Here is an 18,994-nt window from a genome sequence, read left to right as displayed (position 1 = left end):
GAGGCACACACAGGACTGAAGCCTTGCCCACGGGCGACAGCCACACTGGACTTCCAACGAGCATGTAGGGGTGTGGGCTGATGCTTAGACCCTGAGCAATGTCTAAGCTGTGTGATTTATCCCTTTGCATCCTTAATTTACCTTCCCTCTTTGAAAGTATTTTTCTTCACGGAAATCTTGCACAATGCTGGTGTGCAAGAAGTGTATGGAAAAATGCATGCGCAAGAATTGTACAGAAATGTAAGGAAACAGCCAGAATTTTAAATTCCAATGTACTGGGATAATGTTCTTATAACTGGTAATTATGAAAAGACTTTGTGAGCATTTAGTACTCAAAGAAATTTAGCAGTCTTAAATACCAATATTTTAAACTGTTACTATCATGACTATGTGATACACAAATAGTTTTATAACCGTAATCATAAGGTTACATCCACGTTCAGAAGTAACAGGCTTGATACAAAAATTACTAAGTCAGGTTCTGATTCTGTGTTACACCGGAGGCCTTAGCAGAGAATGCAAAGGGTTTGTTAGCTTTGAGATACTTGGTTCAAGTTCTAGCTATATTAAAATCAAAGATATCATTGCCTTGTGACTTAATGATGTCAAATGTGCTAACAGACAGAACATTAACTTCTAATAAAAATAAACTCTTAATTTTATACAGGTTACCAAGACATCTCTAGAAGTCCTAAAGCAGTTACTGCATATCAAAAAAAGTTTATTTCATCCAAAGCAGCTTTCAGGGAGGAGGAGAACAAAGTAAGGTCTTATGCTATGAAGGGGCTGCAGTGATAAAGAAAAAAAACCTTACCACTGTTGGAAAAAAAAAAAAACCCACCTTGCTGAAACTCTTATATTTAATGTCAAAAACTACTAGGATTTTTTCCCCTGATATTTCCTCTAAACGTATTCTCACTTTGGGGTAGTCAAAGATTTGATATATTAATACAGCATTGTTTACACTTTTAAGTAAACCATTTAAGCAAGGGAAAGTGAATTTACCAAAAGGAGGAGGAAGTGATTTGGGTCTTGGTATTTTCTGAGAAATTGATATGAATTTCTGCTGTTATACTATCTAACTGAAGTTTTAACAGTCTCATTATGTAATTCTCATTTTGCTAATTTTCAGTTAAAATTATAATTATATTCAATTCATAAAAGTATTTCTTTCACTTGCTTTACTAAAATAAACTTTTAATTGGCATTCATTTCCACAGAGTTGTTTGGGCTTGCTTTAGCTTTATGTGAAAAATATACTTTTAAAATGCCTGCTCACACTGCATACATTTTAACTCTGTTCTTCCACTATAAGGGCTCTACTCTTACATATGAGGAAAAATATTTACATAATTTTGAAAGAATTCCAGGTAATAAGTCCCAATTCTGATAGCGTTCTAATTTTACAGTACTCTCCTACTTTAAAAACATATTTTTTCCTATTGTAAAAAAGAAACAAACAAGGAAAACTACTATGAGAGACAATGACTACGTACAAACTGTAGCCCAACAATTAAACTAAACAAACTAGATTAAAAAAGAAAATAAATAACTGTTTATTTCCTTGCAATTAGTCACCTTTAGTGTTGACAATAACAACATTAACAAAAAATACTAATTAACCAAACAATTCAATCTGATCTTTATATGAAACTGATTCGTTCTCCCTTAGACTAATATTTTACTGCTACAGAGTTACCTGTATTTTCTGCAGACTGGCTGAAGCTTCAGTGATATTTTGAGGCACATCAAAGCATTTGGCTGTGGTGACTTTTGCGTTGACCAGCCACTGCTGGAAGTCCCTGAAAGCCGTCCGAAACCTTTGCTGCAAGATCTGCTCTTTGCTTTGACATCCTTTTGAAGCTTGCAGGCAGAGGCTGGGTTTATCACATCAGGGAAGAAGAAGAGAGCAAGGGAGGGAGAAAAGGCAGGGCTCTGTTAGGTGACAATGCTATTACTTAGTTCTCTGAAATATAATGGTAAGGTTAGGTTAACATGGATTCCTCCTACCAACTTTAAGCACTTAACTGAGGCAGCAGGAAATCCATTAGAAGCTTTCAGTTCCTTGAAAGTGAAGCACGTAAATTAGGACATAACTGTCACAGATATGACAGGTCTAAGTGTTTCCAGAGACTGACTTAGTGCACCAAGCAGGAACAGTTTCTGCAAGCCCCTTTCTCTCTCTAGGGACAGGATGTGGAACTACAGTAATTATAATTCTAACTTCTGTGGCTCAGTTAAGTTCGTAACTTTAGAAGGGATCAATCTGGGTCATCACACCCTTCTTCTGCAGCTACAGAAGCCAAACGCTATCACCCCCTGCAAGAGACAACAGAATCTTGTGTCTGAAATGCAGGTGTCATTACTCTCAAGTAAATCAGCTAGAATGACCTGAGAGAAAGCATGAAAGCAAGCAAATGCTAGCTTGCCTGTTTCAGGGAACCAGCTAGTCAAAGAAGGGTAAACTGAAGGACAATATTAAGAAAAAGATCTTAAATGGCTGGTATAGCTTGTTCCTCCTTCAGACAAATAGGCCACAGCACTACCTCACAGCTTCTTACAAGGATTCCTCCTGAAATAGGTCAGGTGTGGATATACATTAGTTTCAGCGGAGTTTAGTGGCATAGCCTGGCTTTTAGAAAAAAAACCCCAAATTGCTACTTTTTACAAGCTCTATTGACACCAAAATCAAAATAATGATTCTAACCATTGTATACCTCTGTATCTAATTCTAAAATTCTAATTAATGGTTCCCTAAAAGACAGCTCATGCCCACACACACACACACGGGATTGATTAACTATAAACAAGATGAATGTGTACCTGTTATACTCCTTAATCAACCCTGAAACTTTTGAAGAATGAGTACTCAAATCTCTGGAAAATCTACAAAGATCATTTAACTGAGTTTTGATCTCATCTGTCATATGTTCAGACTTTACCAGAGCATCCAATGTTTCCTGTTAAAGCAAAACAAATGAACAACATTGGTGAGTAAATTAAAAAAAATCTTTTGAATCAAAATTGATCAGAATTTAAATTCAACTTCATTTATGATCTATGCATGTTTACTTTCAAGAGTATTTTAGCAGTCAAACCTACAGAAGTTTATTTGAAATTATGAGCTTCTAGAGACCAAATTTCTGGAAACCTCAACTTTCTTAGCTCAAAATGTCTCAAAGAACAATTTAAGATATAAATTTCATTTTAATAAATGAGCTATGGTATTGTTAGTTAGCTGTATACATATAAAAGTACATACAATTAGGGAATAGCAAATAATATACGTTTATATAAATATAATTAGCCTGTTGGCTTGAGTTTAGCATGTTCCATAAAAACTGTTTTTGAGCTGCATCCAAAAAATTAATTTAGGCACAAAGCTTTTAACAGCTTCGTCTCTTTCACAAAGGGCTTCATAATGTAAAAGTACAGCTGCTCACAATCCCGTGAGAGTAAATGGGTTACTGCCTGTCATTGCTGCAGTGGAAAGACTCTTGCTTTGGAGACAGCTAAGCCAACAGAAAAAATGCTTTTGTTGGCTTAGCTTACGTCACTGGGAGAGGTGTGATAACCACTCCAACAAAAACAGTCCTTGTTGACGTCCACAGCATCTCCACTGCGGAATCCCGCCAGCTACTCCAGCATAATGAGCAGTGCAGACTTGGCTCCTTGTCTCACTAGAAACTAAATTCTTCAGGCATTCCTCTTAAACTACCAGGGAGAAAAGACAATCTTCTAGCTAGTTACATTCACCATGGCAGAAGTTCTGCAGTACAGGCAGGCCAGAGTGTTTGGCACATACGGATTAGTTTGGATAAATCTAAGTGCCATTCTGGAAGAAATGTACAATATAAACTTAGGAAACAGATCGTACGAAAGTGAAGACAAATTTGAACGGGGACATGGAAGTGGGACAAGGAAGTCCCCAAATCATGTTTCTGAATATATAAAAATAAGGATGATTGAAAATATACATTGTAAACAGTTTGTAATAGTCTATCAGCACAAAATTGAATGTTCAGGCAAGATACAAATGATGTACATGAAAATATATGCAGAAGGTTTTCAAAATATCACAATCTACATTACACAGATAAAAATGCTCACTGAGTAGATTTTTCACTGTAAAGTATTAACTAACTCTGCAATAAACACATATCCCTTTATGTAAATCAAAAGTAAAAAGAAATATTAGCAAGGGTCTAGCAAGCCAATCAACACACTTAGTAAGAAGAGCAAATGGACAAAAGCCAGGGATTCAGCTCATGTGTCTGCTGCCCACAAGCAACTTTGTGGTTGCTTCATATCCCTTTTCCTGAAAAAGTCTCCAGAGCTGTGAAACGAATTTTAAGATCTGTATCGTGCATTTCTGAGCAAGTAAAAAAAGATAAGAGATACACATTGCTTCTTTGTAGTACCTGAACTGCCAGGAAGAGAAAACACAACAATCCACTTCGAGAAAAATAAAACTACAAGCATGCGTTGGCTAAGAATAACAATGGTTTAGACCATAATCACAGCTTGATTATATTAACATTACTGAAATCTGTTTACTTATAGATCACAGGGAAGCCCTGTAAAATTAAGTCTAGAGACGTTTCAGATGTATTATGTGTACAAACTTTCATGTGTTCTTGTGAGTGTGAAAAAATATTTTGCTACAGCAGATTTTCAGGACTCCTCTGACTTACATTATTCATGCTGGTTTTATGGACTTTATCTGCTTTGAGTCACTCATATACCAGAAAACTGTTCAACCATAATTAAAAGAAACTTGAAGTAGTCACACTGCCAGTTTGTTTCGATGCCATATAAAGTCACACTTGAATTAAGTAATTATGTAATAGCCATGATGGTTAGGAAAAAATGTAAACTAACTAGTTTTTGTTTATCTTACTTTATGTTAAACTACATACCGGACTTTTTTTGAAAGCATTAGGAATAACAACACAATGGCCGTTATTTAAACACAGGATCTCACAAATTGTGTAGGGCAGGAATCATCATAATGAAATACTAACAGCTTTTTTTCTGGTAAAGAAAACATGTCCTAAGAGTAGCACAGGGTTACAATTGCCTATTTTCAATGAAATTTTTCAGTTTCAAATAACCTACCTCAATAACTACTAAAAGATTATTCTGATGACATACAGCCTTAGGCATAACCTATTAACAAACAGGAACATTAACTTGCAAAACAGGGTACATTAACTATGGCATATTTCCATACAGAAACACTGCTAGCAGTGTTGCAGCCACTTGGATTTAATTTTGAATCTGACAATTACCGAAATAATTTGCTGAATTCCAAGTGCAAGATCTGTGGCTGTTATGTTGCACATACCTAAAGGAACAGAGCTTGAGTATAACAGGATAACAGAATAAGCTTGATAATTCTGAGAATTAGGAAATTCATTTTTAATTCATGGCCTTGGCTTACATGGCAACAGAATCACTGTGAGACAATGGAAATGGAAAGCTGCAGTGCTATTTTATGTTCACAATAGGATCTATCCCTGGGGTCCAGAACTGGAAGGATTACTGTCACATTTCCTCTAACTATAAATAAAATTACATAGTAGGGCTATGCACAGTTAAGTCTTGACATTCCTCTGCGTTTTCCTCATTAGACAAAGGTTACAACTGTCTAATCTAAATAAAGTGTTGTTACATAGAGCTACAGTATACACACAGTATATATACTACTAATAAAAGCAATATCCTTTGAATTTAGTACTTCTCCATTTATAAATTAAAAGATGTCTGGTAATTGTTGCTGTATGTTGATGACAACTCCATGTCTTCCTTTCCTTTTTAAAAATATATAAGCATGGAAGACTTTGTGTATTTGTACCCATTTGTACTCATTATTTGCTCCAATGTAATGTCAGCTTTGTTACTCGTACAGATAGGTACTGGCACTCAAGCAAGTAGGTTCCATAAATCTGTGTCAGGGAATTCTATGAAAGGGGAAGCCACAGAAATAACTTGGCACAGACATTGGAGGAGGAGATTTATAATCTCAGTTCAAAGAGAAGGTGTTCTGGGTTTTTTTGAGTATTTCTTCAGTCAAAGGGTCAGAAAGCAGGCATCACACACCTCTCTTCCTTTACTGAAACTGCTTTGTTGCAACACTACCCTGAAAGGGAAATACTCTGTGTTTTCTCAACATCTGTGATTCACAGTAGTCGAGATACGTACAAACATATATACTGATTGTTGTGAAAAGATATAGGTATTTATATATAATGTGTGTGTGGGTGATACATACACGTGGAATTTTTTGCTAGAAGTCAATCAGGAACAGAAACTACCTCTCTATTTCTCTAAATTCCACTGCATTCCATAGCAAAGCAATTAGCAAGTATACCAGTTTCCAGTACAACTTCTTTAAATATTGGACAAGATCTCAATGTACATAATGTGAAGGATATTTCAAGAAACGGAAAGTATAAGCTCAATATACTCCTGACAAATTGTAAGTAAGAAATGGCTCCAGCTGCTACTTGGCTTTTAGGAAGTGCTTCACATTTCCCTGATCAAGTGCTACTCTGGCTTGAAACACGGAGCAACTTGGAAGAGAAGTTGCGAGCCGGTGTGCTAGCTCCTTCACTTCCTGAGAGGCAAGCCCTGTTTTTAACACCTAAGATCCAGGCAGCGTTTGCTAAGCCTTGTACAGCAGAGGCCAAGGAGAGAAACGTCTTCGGTAAACGCTGCTTGCTAGAATTACAGTGACAAAAGAAGTTTGGAAAGTTGGGATTTCACGGAAAGATTTTTCGCAGATACTTTTTATTATTTTCTACGTGACAGTCCCCCTTGGCAGAAGTCTTCTGCCCGCAGCCACCGTACATCGACAATCGAAAAACTGCTAGGAAAAGAGATGTGACCTTACTTTCTCCTTGCGCCAGCTTTCCACGACCTCGGCGTCGGTGTGCCGGCCGTCGAGGGGGGCCAGGCTCTGCGACCAAGCGGCCAGCAGCCCGCCGAACCGCTGCACGGCCCCCTCCAGCTGCGCGACCTGCGCCGCGAACTCCTGCTCCGACAGGGCCATCTGGCTCAGCACGTCCCGCAGGCTGCGCTGGCTCCGGAAGGCGCTCTCTTCCCACTGCTTCCAGTCCGACCGCAGGGCCTGCATCTCGGCGGCCAGGAGCTGGCACCCGCCGGCAGTCGTGCCGCGCTCCGCGGCGGGAGCCAGCGTCTCCACTCGGCCGAGGCGGCCCGCGCCGATCTGGCGGGACTCTACCAGCTCCTGCAAGGCGACAGTGCCATGGTAACCGGCAGAGCTGCCACCGGCAGAGCTGCCACCGGCAGAGCTGCCACCGCCACCGCCGCCGCCGGAACGGGGGCGCCGCCCGAGCGGGGGCCGGCGCGCAGCGCGCAGCGGAGCGCGTCCCGCACCGAGCAGCGGCTTGGGCGGCAGCGGCCGGGCTGCGCAGGGACGCGAAACGCAGCCGGAGGACGGATGAAAAGGAAACTCAAGTCAAGAGAGCGTGCGGGCTTTACGTTGATTAAAGGGCGATTCTGAAACTTGCATAAGCTCAGGGGAGAAAGAACTTCTTTTAGGGGCTGAAAGTATTGTTCAGGTTGAGACGCTTAGGTTAAGGTTGTGGTCTTTTACATAAGAAACCCTGGTATGTAGCTACTCTTAAAAACACAACTGTGCTGCTGCTCAGAAAAAGCATTTTACAGCCTACCCGTGATCTGTGATGTGCCATAATTGGTTGCACATGTCTTTTTTTTCTTTTCTTTTTTTTTTTTTTCAGAAGTGAATTCTTTCTGCAGTGTCCTATTTCAATCTCACACATGCTACAAGGGAATTTGGGGAGTTTTCAGCTTGAGAAGCTGGAGAATATAAATATCATCCCAAAGACTGCATGCCAGAGTAATGTTATTTATTCTCTTGCTAGTCTTACGAGCTAGAAACTACTCTCTCCTCCCTTCCCCGTTTTATATGTGGGGAGTTGGAGCACAAAGGAGACTGAAAACTATCCAGGAGTGTACAACAGATCTGTCATTTGATCTCAGGTATCCTGAATCTTCATCTAGTAGTCTGTTCACTGGCTCACCCTCTCATGTTTAGGAGCAGAGTAAAATGTTGCCAGCATGAGTGTCTGAATGTAAACATCAGGCAGGAGCAAAACATGCAGTCTGCTTTGATGTTGCATTCAGGACTACGTAACTTGCTTAGGCACTCAAATGCCTAGAAATGGATGCCAGGGTAAGGAGGAGGGTATACACAGGGAGGCAACTCATACATTTCTATCGCGTTTGGGGAGAACAATCCTTGCACTGCTTTATGCACCTCCATTTCATTCAAATCAGGAAAGGTTGTTTCTGACTTCGATTCAGACAACTCTGCTCATGGAGAAAGCATATTCAGGGATGAGGACAGAGCAGTATTCATTAATCAGCTAAGCCACATTCTTCTGTGATGCCACTGGGCTTCCGCTCTTGCAAATTGTTTCCATGTGTGCTCTGGCTAACTCAGGTCTGATTGTACTTTTACTCCATTGGTTTAATATGGGAAGGGAGGCGAAAACAAACCATAGTTTAGAAAGCTTGTTTTCAGCTCACTGAAATGTAATCACCGTTTCAAATACACGAAGAGCAAGATCCCACAACTTTTTGGCTCTGGCCTATTTTAGAGCACAGGGTCTGAATTGCAGATGAAATCATGAAAGCTAACTTATCTTACATTGATTTTGGCCAGCTTTTTCTGGATCGTTGATGTATCTCCAGATGCATCTGACCAGCGGTGCAGCTCTTCCTTTGCAGAGTGGAGCCAGTCTGTGAATTCATGCACAGCATCAAGGTATAGCAAATGATCCTTCACAATATCTTCCACTTTCCTCATTTTCTCCTATCGTTCAGATGAAAAAAAAAAAAGACCATTAAAGTGCTTAAATACTGTCCTGGCTTTAAGCATGCAGTGGTATAGAGTGCTGGTCTGACCCTATAGCATCCATTTGAATGCTGAATAGAGCACAGCTTATAACAGCAGAACACAGGGCTACCCTGCACAAGGTTTGGTTTAGGCTGGTCTGGACAGGCATGTTCTGCTGGAGCAAAAGATGAAGAAGCCTTCTGAAAATGTTTGCAAAAATGTACTTTACACATCCGTTAACACAAAATGTATCATTTAATAGAAGTCAAAGCTGCAACTGTGCAACTCTGGCACACTTTGCCCAATACCCCCTGGAAAGGGTCTTACAGATCACATGAGTCCCCCAGGGAGCAGCATGCTGCCAGAAACATAGCTCTTATTTAGAAGCACCAAGTCTATAAATGCTAAGCAGAGTCAGAGAGATGTCCTATACAAAGACCACAAAGGAGGACTTCTGCTGTTCAGAAGTGCAAAAGGTTCTTATAGTGCTGAGTCCCATTTTAACCATCAGATCAGAAGTGGTGGCCATCCCCAGCCACCTGCCTTGCAGCCCTGGAGGACTCTTTCCCTGACACAGACGTATGACAGCTTCATGGCTCCATCTTAACTTTTTAATGGAAGCTTAAAATGGGGCCAGCTTACCTTCCTATGAAAAGGTGAAATAGTGTACTGGTCTAGGTTTGCCTTTGGTTTGACTGAGTAGATTTGTTCTTATATTCTTGTGAGCTAACGCTCAGGAATGTTTATCAAAACCAATCAAAAGTGAACTGAGCTAATTGAATAGCTTTCTACTCCTGTGCAGATACTCTAATCTAGATGTAAGTGTCTTTAAATCAGTTTCAAGCTAAACCACTTATGAATTAAACTCCAGTTATTTTTAATTTTGAATAACTCAACATTCAACTAATGCTTTTAAAAATTAAGCTAGATTAATAAGTTCTACCGTTCCTTCTGAAAATAATCATCATAATTTCTCAGAATGTGTCAGACCAACTAGACAATGGATGGTTACTAGCTAAACAAAGATGACCTAGAGTAAACCCTCCAAGTTTTTATGTCTTAATGCATTTTACGCAACAACAGAGTAAGAAAATGTCCATGTGTGCCTGACTCTAAACAGAATAGATAGCTTCCTAGTGAAGCAAAAAGAGCCCCAAGAAGGGCAACCACGGCCCCCGTTTACTTTGCTTACACCAAAATATAGCACCAGTAGAGGGGGAGAGTGGAAGCCAAGTGCAACTTCAGTTGGTTTCTTCTGGTGGCAATGGCTTCTACCAATTGCAGTCAGTGCTGTTCTCTCCCAAGGGAAAGACTGCAAAACCATCTTTCTTGCTTAAGAAATTAAATTTATAGATGCATGTGGATTTTAGGAGAACACTGCCATGTCACTTATGATACTCTTTTCACACAAGTTTAAAAGCATTACATTGAGTCAGTAATCTTTGTATTGCTCGATTTAATGCCATGGAAAGAAGTAGAGTTATATGAGGATGAAACTGCATTGATTCTCTAGAAACCAAGTTCATAGCTTACCATATCCATTAAAAAAAAGAGAGCAGAAGTTCATAATAAAAGAGTGTGTGAATAGATGGTAATTACAGACTAGATACATCTGAGAGGGCTATAATATCTATGGTCTATGTTTAAAGCTATAAAGCAACGACAATAATAGCATATCTTATTCCACAAATAAAAAAAAAAAAACACCACAAATCCAAACCCAAACGGCATGATTCCACATAATAACTTTCCTTTATCAAGTTTAGTAAGAAAAATGCAGATTTTTACTGAAGTAAATTCATATGCCCTAGATTTAACATTTTTCCTAACAGATAATTTGTTAGATCTTCCACTTATTTTTTTACTTTAGTAGTCTTTTTTATATAGACTATTGATTAATTACCTACAGGCCATCAGCTCTATTCTCAATACATGAAAACTCAAATCACATTTCCATCAGATTACTGAATTGATATACAGATACTTCAATCTCACATTAGTCCGTTATTATGTATCCTCTTCCTGATGCAAACTTTCCCATTAGCTGAGAAGGTGGAGATTTTAACTCAGAGCTAGTGTCACTGTCATGATCTGGTTGAGTTTACGTATCTTTCCTTGGAAACCAAATAGAATACCTGTATAGCACGTGCAGTGCTTAGTGGCTTGAAACACCACAAAATATGGGCATATATCTTTCTGACAATAGGATTTCTCTTTCTGACAATACATTTTCTGCTCAGGGAGGCATTTCATTCTTCCCTTTCTAGGCAAAAAAAAAAAAAAAAAAAAGTGCTAGGAATGAATGAAAAAGAATTAGATGAAAATAAATCTGGAAGAATGTCAGAAATATTGTTGTATATATGAAACTAGGAATAAAATATATGCCCTTCACTCTTCAAAAATCATAACCATACCAATTACAATTCCCAACAACTTTTTTGCATTCCAGTGAATTTTAGTAAACCACATCCAACTTTTTTGTTAGACTCAACCATAACAAAAGGCAAGACTATTCAAACACAGTGCTTAAGTTACTAAAAAATTATGAAAATCATAATTTTAGCCTTATATACAGATATCTAAACATTTTAGTTGAAATGGAGGCCTTTGCCTTTGTCTTACCTTTGCTACAGTTGTGATGTCATTAAACTGTGTTTTTAGTTCTTCTTGAGCTGCTTCCCCAAAAGAATCATCCTCTGTTTTTTCATACAGTTCCACAGCTTTTTCAATGAGTTGCTGTAAATCACCAGAGTGGTCCTCTATCTCAGAAACAATAGACTGGAAGTGGTCCAGCTGAGCAAACTTCTCCTTCAGACCAATCTGTTGTTCCAAAGGCTGTTCGACTTTGTGATCCCATTTCTCTAACCACTGCTCCAGCTGGTTTTTCCTTTCCAGATATTCATTCCACTGGCTAATGACAGACTCTAGGCAGCTTACATTAAAAGAAACGTACACAGTATGGATGAGAACTTTTGAAAGGTCTGAAAAAAAAGAGCCTGCTTATACCTTAATGTTACACTGTCTGTAGCCATGTATAATATGTTTAGAATATGCTTTTCCCCCCATCTTGCTTTAGTTTTCTATGTCAACTTACATCCAAGCTATTCTAGAATTTCTGTGTTCTTTGGGCTACTACATATAACCTGATAGAACTGCTTCCCTATCACAGGTTACATGAGCAATCTGTCTCGAACTAATGAAAAGCACATTTCAGTGCCTGTCCAGCAAAGTAAAATACAGAGCATTACATTATGATCAGAGTAATAAAATGTACAGCAGCCTATGAAATTATTGACAATTAATAGATCTTCTGGCAAGTTTTGGAAAAACAAATCAATTATATATAGCCCCATTTACAATTTATAAGAAATACTCTCTTCTGTTATATATTGCTCCTCCTAGCAGATCACCAGATTTCTCTGGGATTTGTGTTGAGGAATGTAATTCTCGTTCCATTGGACTTAATGATAGACAGGAGTGTGGTAAGGATTTCATTCAAAATGTAATGGTCTAGCCTAATCTAATAATATTTTATGATAAAAATTGAGTGAAATTAGAGTGAAATCTTAAAGGCAGCCCATTATAATTTTCTACATTTAATTGTATTACAATTTTGGAATAATTAAGAAAGTGGCACCACTTTCAATTTAAAAACTCCAATTCATCTATATCATGGCTCCCACCATTGACGCTGATATTTAGGACCCAGATACCCTAGCATTCAGATATCTAAAATACAGATCTATGACCTTTCTGATGCAGATGTGTGAGTTTTCTGATGCAGGGAAAACTTAGTTTCATTAGAGAACTAAGGAGGTAGGATCGTGCAGAAGTTCACCAAGGGCCCATTTCTATCTGGTAATGACTGGGATGTTGGAACAGAGAGTGCTTGTAAAACCCACAGATGAAAGCAACCAGGGAGCGGCTGCAGCTAGTTTGGATGACAGGATTTAAATGTCAGATGTTCTTAAAAAAATTTTTGAAAAGATGGAATTTGATAATGAAAATAATGCTTTACGTAGGAAAGAGAAATCAGATATACAAATACAAAATTAGGGATAACTGCCTAGGCTTAGTACTGTGGAAAAGGAGTTGGAGATAATAGAGGATAAAGAATTAAACAAAATCCAACAATATGACACTACTGCAAAGAAAGGAAAATCTCATTCTGGAGTTGATTAAGAAGAGTGTTGTATGAAGGAAATGGAAAAGTACTGATACTCTATTCGGAATTAATAAGGTCTCAAATACAGTAAGAGGTCAGCCCACTTTCAGTTATTATCTTTTAAGAAAAATGTAGAAAAACTAGTGATAGTCTGCAATCTATTGAAAAAGAAACAAGGATGAAAGAGGTCCAGAAAGTATTAGTACTGAGAAACATCAGTCTCCCTAGAACAGGGATGATGGAGGCTTTCAAATATGTAAAATGGTCTCACACAGGCAATGAGAAAAACTTTACATTTCTACTGAGGTTGAGATAAGAAGAAATCAGCTTAATTTGCAAGAAAGATTATTTGGAGTGGATATTAGGATTTTTTTAAATTAAAACCTAATGAAAGACAGAATTGAGAAGCCTTCCTAGAATTTTGTAAGGAAAAGGTAGATAAATGTCAGATGTTCTTGGTTCAACAACTTAGGAAGCCCTTTCTAGCTTTTTCTCTGTATGAATTTGTACGATTTCTATTTAAATTGCCATAAAGTACCATCTCATATGAAATTTGATTCATCTGATAGGGTCAAATAATCTTTTTTATAGAAGCATGTATTTTTTTCAGACAATTTTATTCTCTCTGATGATGCAACTTTCCCCTCACATACCAGTAATGAATGAATGGACTCCTATGTGCTGTAAGGTACCACTCTTTGTAAGCAAAGATGGCAGGGTCTGACCTGTGTTTTCCAGGGAGTTTTACCTCTGCCAGTTCACCGAGGTGCTGATGATGTCGTTCCATACGTCCTTCAGCGTCTGTAGCTCGGTTTGTATCACCTTTTGTCCTTCCTCATTGCTGCTTCTAAGTGCTTGTTCTCCTTTGCCAATGGCCATGTTCAGCTTAACTTCACCATCACCTTTGAGTAAGAGGATCTCCTGTGAGGCAAAATAAGCCAAAATATCAAATGCAACCTGCTGAGAGGCAAAAGCTGTTATTCTTTCAACAGTGGACACCATCATCTTCCCTGAGCTCATTTATCCCTTACAGCCATGCCCACTATGAATTCCTAGGTACCTTTTCTTGTAAGTGCCAGTCCCTTGCTATGTGCAAGTGATCCAGCAGTTTTTCCCACAGCCATACAGGTATTTCACTGCATTGGTCATCCTAAGATATTGCTCACATTGCAGTAGATAATGAGTAGGTCAAGCACTGCACAGAAAGACAGCACCATAGCTAGAAGAAATCTCAAGAAAGCCCATGGCGGGATCTCCGACACTGCTGACCTTCCTAATAGATGTTTATCTAACCTGTTCCTGAAGACCTCCTGTGACGGATATGTCACAGCCTCTCTGTGTCAGTTATTCCAAGGCTTCCCCTCCATTAGAAAGCTTTTTTGGACCTGAATACACATTTTCATAGTTCATTATTCCTTATTAAATGTAATACCTAGCACCTGTCTCGACTAAACTTCATCCTGTTTTTCATACTGCACCTCCCAGTTTGTCAAGAACACCTTAAATTCTAATCTTCTCCTTCATAACCGTAGGAAGAATAAAATATAAAAATATTCTTTTTCTACTGATGTGGCCCATACTCAATATTATCCTTGATGCGTAATCTCTAGTTGTATCCTTCTTTACCTGAATTTGTGTCAGTCGTCTCTCTAGTGTGGCTTTGCTACCAACAGTGCTCTCTGATGACGCCAGTTTATCTTGAACCTCTTTCACCCATGACCACATACTCTGCAATGCCTCCTCCAAAGTGAGATGCTCTTGGAGTGCAAGCTGACATGTTCGCAGCTTCTCCTTGACAGTTTTGACCATGTTTTGATAATTGGTGAGATGTTGAGAGGCCAGGCGCACTTCCCTCCCTGCACCATGGCCTTCTTCATTTAAAGACTGTGCCATTTGGGACAGCTTATCAAAATGTTCCCTGAAACAAAATATTGAGACTGAAAATCAGTTTCAGAAAGCATATGATATTGTTATAGCAATTATCAGAAATGATGAAGGTTGCTGACATAACCACCTACTCCATCAGTGATAGAGTTCATAGTTAACAGAAAAATTAGCTGGGAGAGACTGAAAGGAAATATAAGCAGTGTGTATTGATTAATATCTTTACTTGTGTACAGTGACATTTCTTGCAGATTTCGGTGGTCAAAATGATCACACTAAAATCTTTGTGTTGCACTTTTGAATTAAAAGCTAACTTAATTTTATTTTCAGCTGTCAGACTTTCCATTTCTATATGAACTGCTACCTTTTTGTACCTGTCAGAGCTTCTGAGAAGTTTATAGTCTTTGGCAGGTAGGAAGGCATGAGGGACAGGTCAGGACATTTGTCCAGGATTAGACACTGACTCTGGGGTTCAGTACAAGGGTCAGTAAAAGGGATTAAAACTCTGGGTTTATACAGCCTCAGTTAATCTCAATCTGCTGGATCACCCTTCCTAACACCCTGTGATTACAAGAAATTTACATCAGACCAAAATGTCTTGCATCAGTCTCAAGGGGATAGGTAGAGACAGGGTGTTTCCTTTTAGCATGCTGTGAGGCTTGAACAACTGACTACTGTTTCTGTTCTATCTTCACCAACCTAATAATAAAAAAAGAATTTGAAAAACCACAGTGTACTAAAAAAGGCAATTACTTCATCATCTATTGGCTAAGTCTGAATTCTAGAAAGATTTCACAGCCAATGTGGATGTTATTTGAGCTCTTTTATAAAGTTAGCTATATGGGAAAGTGGATTCTGCTAACCTGTTTGGATCTGAGTGTTGCAGGACAGAAAGAAAATTTTAAAATGGATATAGTAAGTGTAATTTTTACTATTGCTTTGACAAGCAATATTTTTAAGATTTATTTTTACAAGCAATATTTTTAAGATTTTTTTTTTAAGATGATATTTTTCAGCTTCCATTTATTAATCAAGTAAGATGAGCTTTTCTTAATGAGAAATGTATCAACATCAAATTTTGGAGTTGGCTTCAAATTCCAATTTCTTTAAAACTGGAAGTACCTGGATTCAGCCTCTTTTCACAGACTATGTTGCAACACCTTTCTTTATCTTTCACAAACACACTTTATCCCAACAGTTTAGTTTCACTCTTGCTTTAGCAGAGGAAAAAGTAAGAGTATTTTAGGAAATGTATTTCATACTACCTTGAATTCAGTAACTCTTCCAGGAACTTTTCCACTTTCTGCACCTCCTTTTTCTTCTCAGGAATAAGCTGTTTGCTCTCTCCTAATGCTTCTGTGCTTATTCTTTCTTCCATGTCATGTATCCACAGGCCAAGTTTCTTGTGCTGATCTTCAAAGCTACAGAACAGATAAGTACTTCCTTAAAAATATTTCTCAGGTGGAGTAAAGTTAGTAAGAAGTTAACTCAGTTCTTTCAATATCCACAAGACCAGGAAAATAAAGCTAGGTATCAATTTCATGCTTCGAGAATAAGAGTTGTACACAAAACATAATTCCACAGTGACTACTAATCTAAAAATATTCAGCAACTCTCTAAAAATGTCCAGCAAAATCATGGGAACTACAGTGAAAAAAGAAGCCTCCAAAATTTAAAGTGATAGTGCTTTTATTTATTACTAGATTCGATAAAGGCAGACAAAAAGAAAGCTTTTTCCAAATCCTTATAATGAATTAGTCTAAGATTAAAAAATGGGTAAAATGGGCTTTTACTCAGTATTGACACTTACAACACCTGAAGTGTTGTGCTTTCAATTTCTCCAACAGAATGTAACTGGAATCTGGAGCACTCAGAACTCAGCAAAACAAGTTCTAGCCCTAAGTTTGAAAACATTTTCCTTACATGAAGGCACACCATCTCATCTTGCTGTTTTACCCATTACTGCTACACTAACTTCACTTTTTTCAATTAGCAACAGTTTTGAATCTAGTTATACCTAAAAATATTTGAACTCCCAAAATTCCAGCCCTAAGTAATAATTTAAGAGTGTTTTCCTATTAGCTCCTTAGGAAATATGTCCATCTAGAATGGGACAGGACAGACGCATGCTGTGTAAAAAGCATACTATCTTTAAACCCCACAGTAGAACTTGAAAATTCATCACACCTTTTCCTTCCAAGAAGTTGCATTTAAATTACTGAGATCCCAACTGCTGATTTGGCATTGCATGAGCTACATAGATCTTCCGCATATATGATCCTGACCTTCCATTCTTTAACCAAATCAGTACCCTTGGAGCAAGACCTGTTGCTTTGTTTTTAGCAGAGAACTTCATTTTCTTTTAAATATTTCCAAAGAAAAAAGCAAACAGGACTAGAATAACTGGAAATAATTTCAAATTGTGTCCTGTATTTCTGCAGCTGGACAATTTCATGCAGTCCATCTGTGACTAGTGGCATTACTCACCTTCCCAGGTGTGAGGCACAAGCTTCCAGGGCCTTCTTATCATTCAGACACTGCTTGAGGAATTCCTGGAAGTTCTGGTTAGACTTCGCTATCTGCTCCTGAATATGGCTCACAACTGGTTGGGATAAGCAAGCATACAAACTTTCTCCTTCCTTGCAGGCAGCATCTAACTTGTTCTGTCCCTCACTGACAGAATCCAGCACACTCTGTGTAATGAAAGAATACAGTTTAAACGTGCAAGATTTAATAACTAAAGATAAGCAATATTTCTATTAGAAGTGGTCAGATTTCCTCAACAAAATGAGAGCCATGTCTAGCTATGGAAAAAATTCTAAGCAGATAGTTCAAATAAAAATTTATTAAGTGGTGCTACAATTCACAGAGCTCAATTTTCCTGTTTGGTCCCAAGGTAGTCCTGTCTTTCTCTGGATAGTTTAGTCATGTCCTGAAGATGTTATACATTTCAGGAATTAGGGCTGTTTGCAGTACGTGTTTGCTATTTCTGTTCTGTCCCATTGAACATCTACACAGATAAGCTTTGACCTATCAGTGTGAATCTGAAAGATTGAATAAGCAATACTGTAAGAAAAAGTAGGAAAAGGAAAAGAAGGCAAAAAAAGGAAAAAAGATTAAAAATCAGAAACAAGAATAGTTTAGTTACACATAAACCTTCCAGAAATTAAATTCTGATCTCTCAGAGCAGTGAACACAGTTTCCACTGTATTCCCTCTACAGTACATATTGCTGTCTTGAACCATTCTTATGTTACCTTTTTGGAAACAAAACCAGTAAATATGATAGCATCTAAAAATTATTTTAGAGATATAATTGGATACATATAGTTAAATTGCTAATTACTATTTTTTTTAATTTGTTCACTATACCTGTAAGTCATGTAGCTTTGCCTCTATGGCTTTGCTGTCTCCAGACCTGTCAGATGATTCTTTTACTGCAGCCTTCACACCAGAAAACCATTCCTGGAATTCTTGCATAGAATCTTATTTAATAAAAAAGTATAGAGAAGAGAGTATTTTTTTAAGCAGCAGCATTATCCACAATATTATACAGTTGTCTTCCACAATTCTTTTATCCTTCAGGAACAGTCTGTAAAAGCTAACAGGATGAATCTCATTGCCTTCAATGACCTTGGGGAGTGGGATTCATTTCACAAGAAGTTAGATGTTTCCACTGTAAACATCCAAATTTGAACAGTCACACTAGGCTCCCCTTTATAGTCAATGGGAAAAAACAGGCATTTTCAGTCTATATGTCCCAATTTCATGTTAGATAATATCTAGATTAATATCTTAATATAAAAGATTAAAAATTGCCTACTTCTCTCCACTGACTATCCAGGGAGCCCAGGAAATACTTCAGATGGGGACTTTTACATTACAAACATCTCCATTTGGTTATATATATCTCTTTATGGCAAATACACAAAGCGTACGTATGCAATAGAGATGCATACTAAGAGTGAAGAAAGGTGGAGCTGAGATTGCCTTTCATTAATATTATGTGTTTAAAGTTACATTCTGTTTTTGTAAAATGCTTTGTTTCACAGCAGTTAT

General features: G+C 38.0%; 1 protein-coding gene across 1 annotated transcript in view; it reads right to left on the bottom strand.

The window, feature by feature from the left end:
• SYNE1 (spectrin repeat containing nuclear envelope protein 1) overlaps positions 1-18,994 on the bottom strand; it is a 269,690-nt gene that overhangs the window by 157,327 nt on the left and 93,369 nt on the right. Inside the window, exons 47-56 of the mRNA XM_075498968.1 lie at positions 18,308-18,420; positions 17,424-17,629; positions 16,202-16,357; positions 14,679-14,970; positions 13,801-13,973; positions 11,510-11,819; positions 8,699-8,863; positions 6,896-7,252; positions 2,824-2,960; positions 1,700-1,877 (exon numbers count right to left, since the gene is read on the bottom strand). Of these exons, the coding sequence (XP_075355083.1) occupies positions 1,700-1,877; positions 2,824-2,960; positions 6,896-7,252; positions 8,699-8,863; positions 11,510-11,819; positions 13,801-13,973; positions 14,679-14,970; positions 16,202-16,357; positions 17,424-17,629; positions 18,308-18,420 (2,087 nt within the window). The remainder of the gene's footprint in view (positions 1-1,699; positions 1,878-2,823; positions 2,961-6,895; positions 7,253-8,698; positions 8,864-11,509; positions 11,820-13,800; positions 13,974-14,678; positions 14,971-16,201; positions 16,358-17,423; positions 17,630-18,307; positions 18,421-18,994) is intronic.

Source organism: Mycteria americana, chromosome 3 (genome assembly GCF_035582795.1).
Source record: "Mycteria americana isolate JAX WOST 10 ecotype Jacksonville Zoo and Gardens chromosome 3, USCA_MyAme_1.0, whole genome shotgun sequence".
In the NCBI taxonomy this organism is placed as follows: domain Eukaryota; kingdom Metazoa; phylum Chordata; class Aves; order Ciconiiformes; family Ciconiidae; genus Mycteria; species Mycteria americana.
The sequence above is the reverse complement of the archived record's forward strand: the minus strand, read 5'-3'. Positions and strand labels throughout refer to the sequence as shown.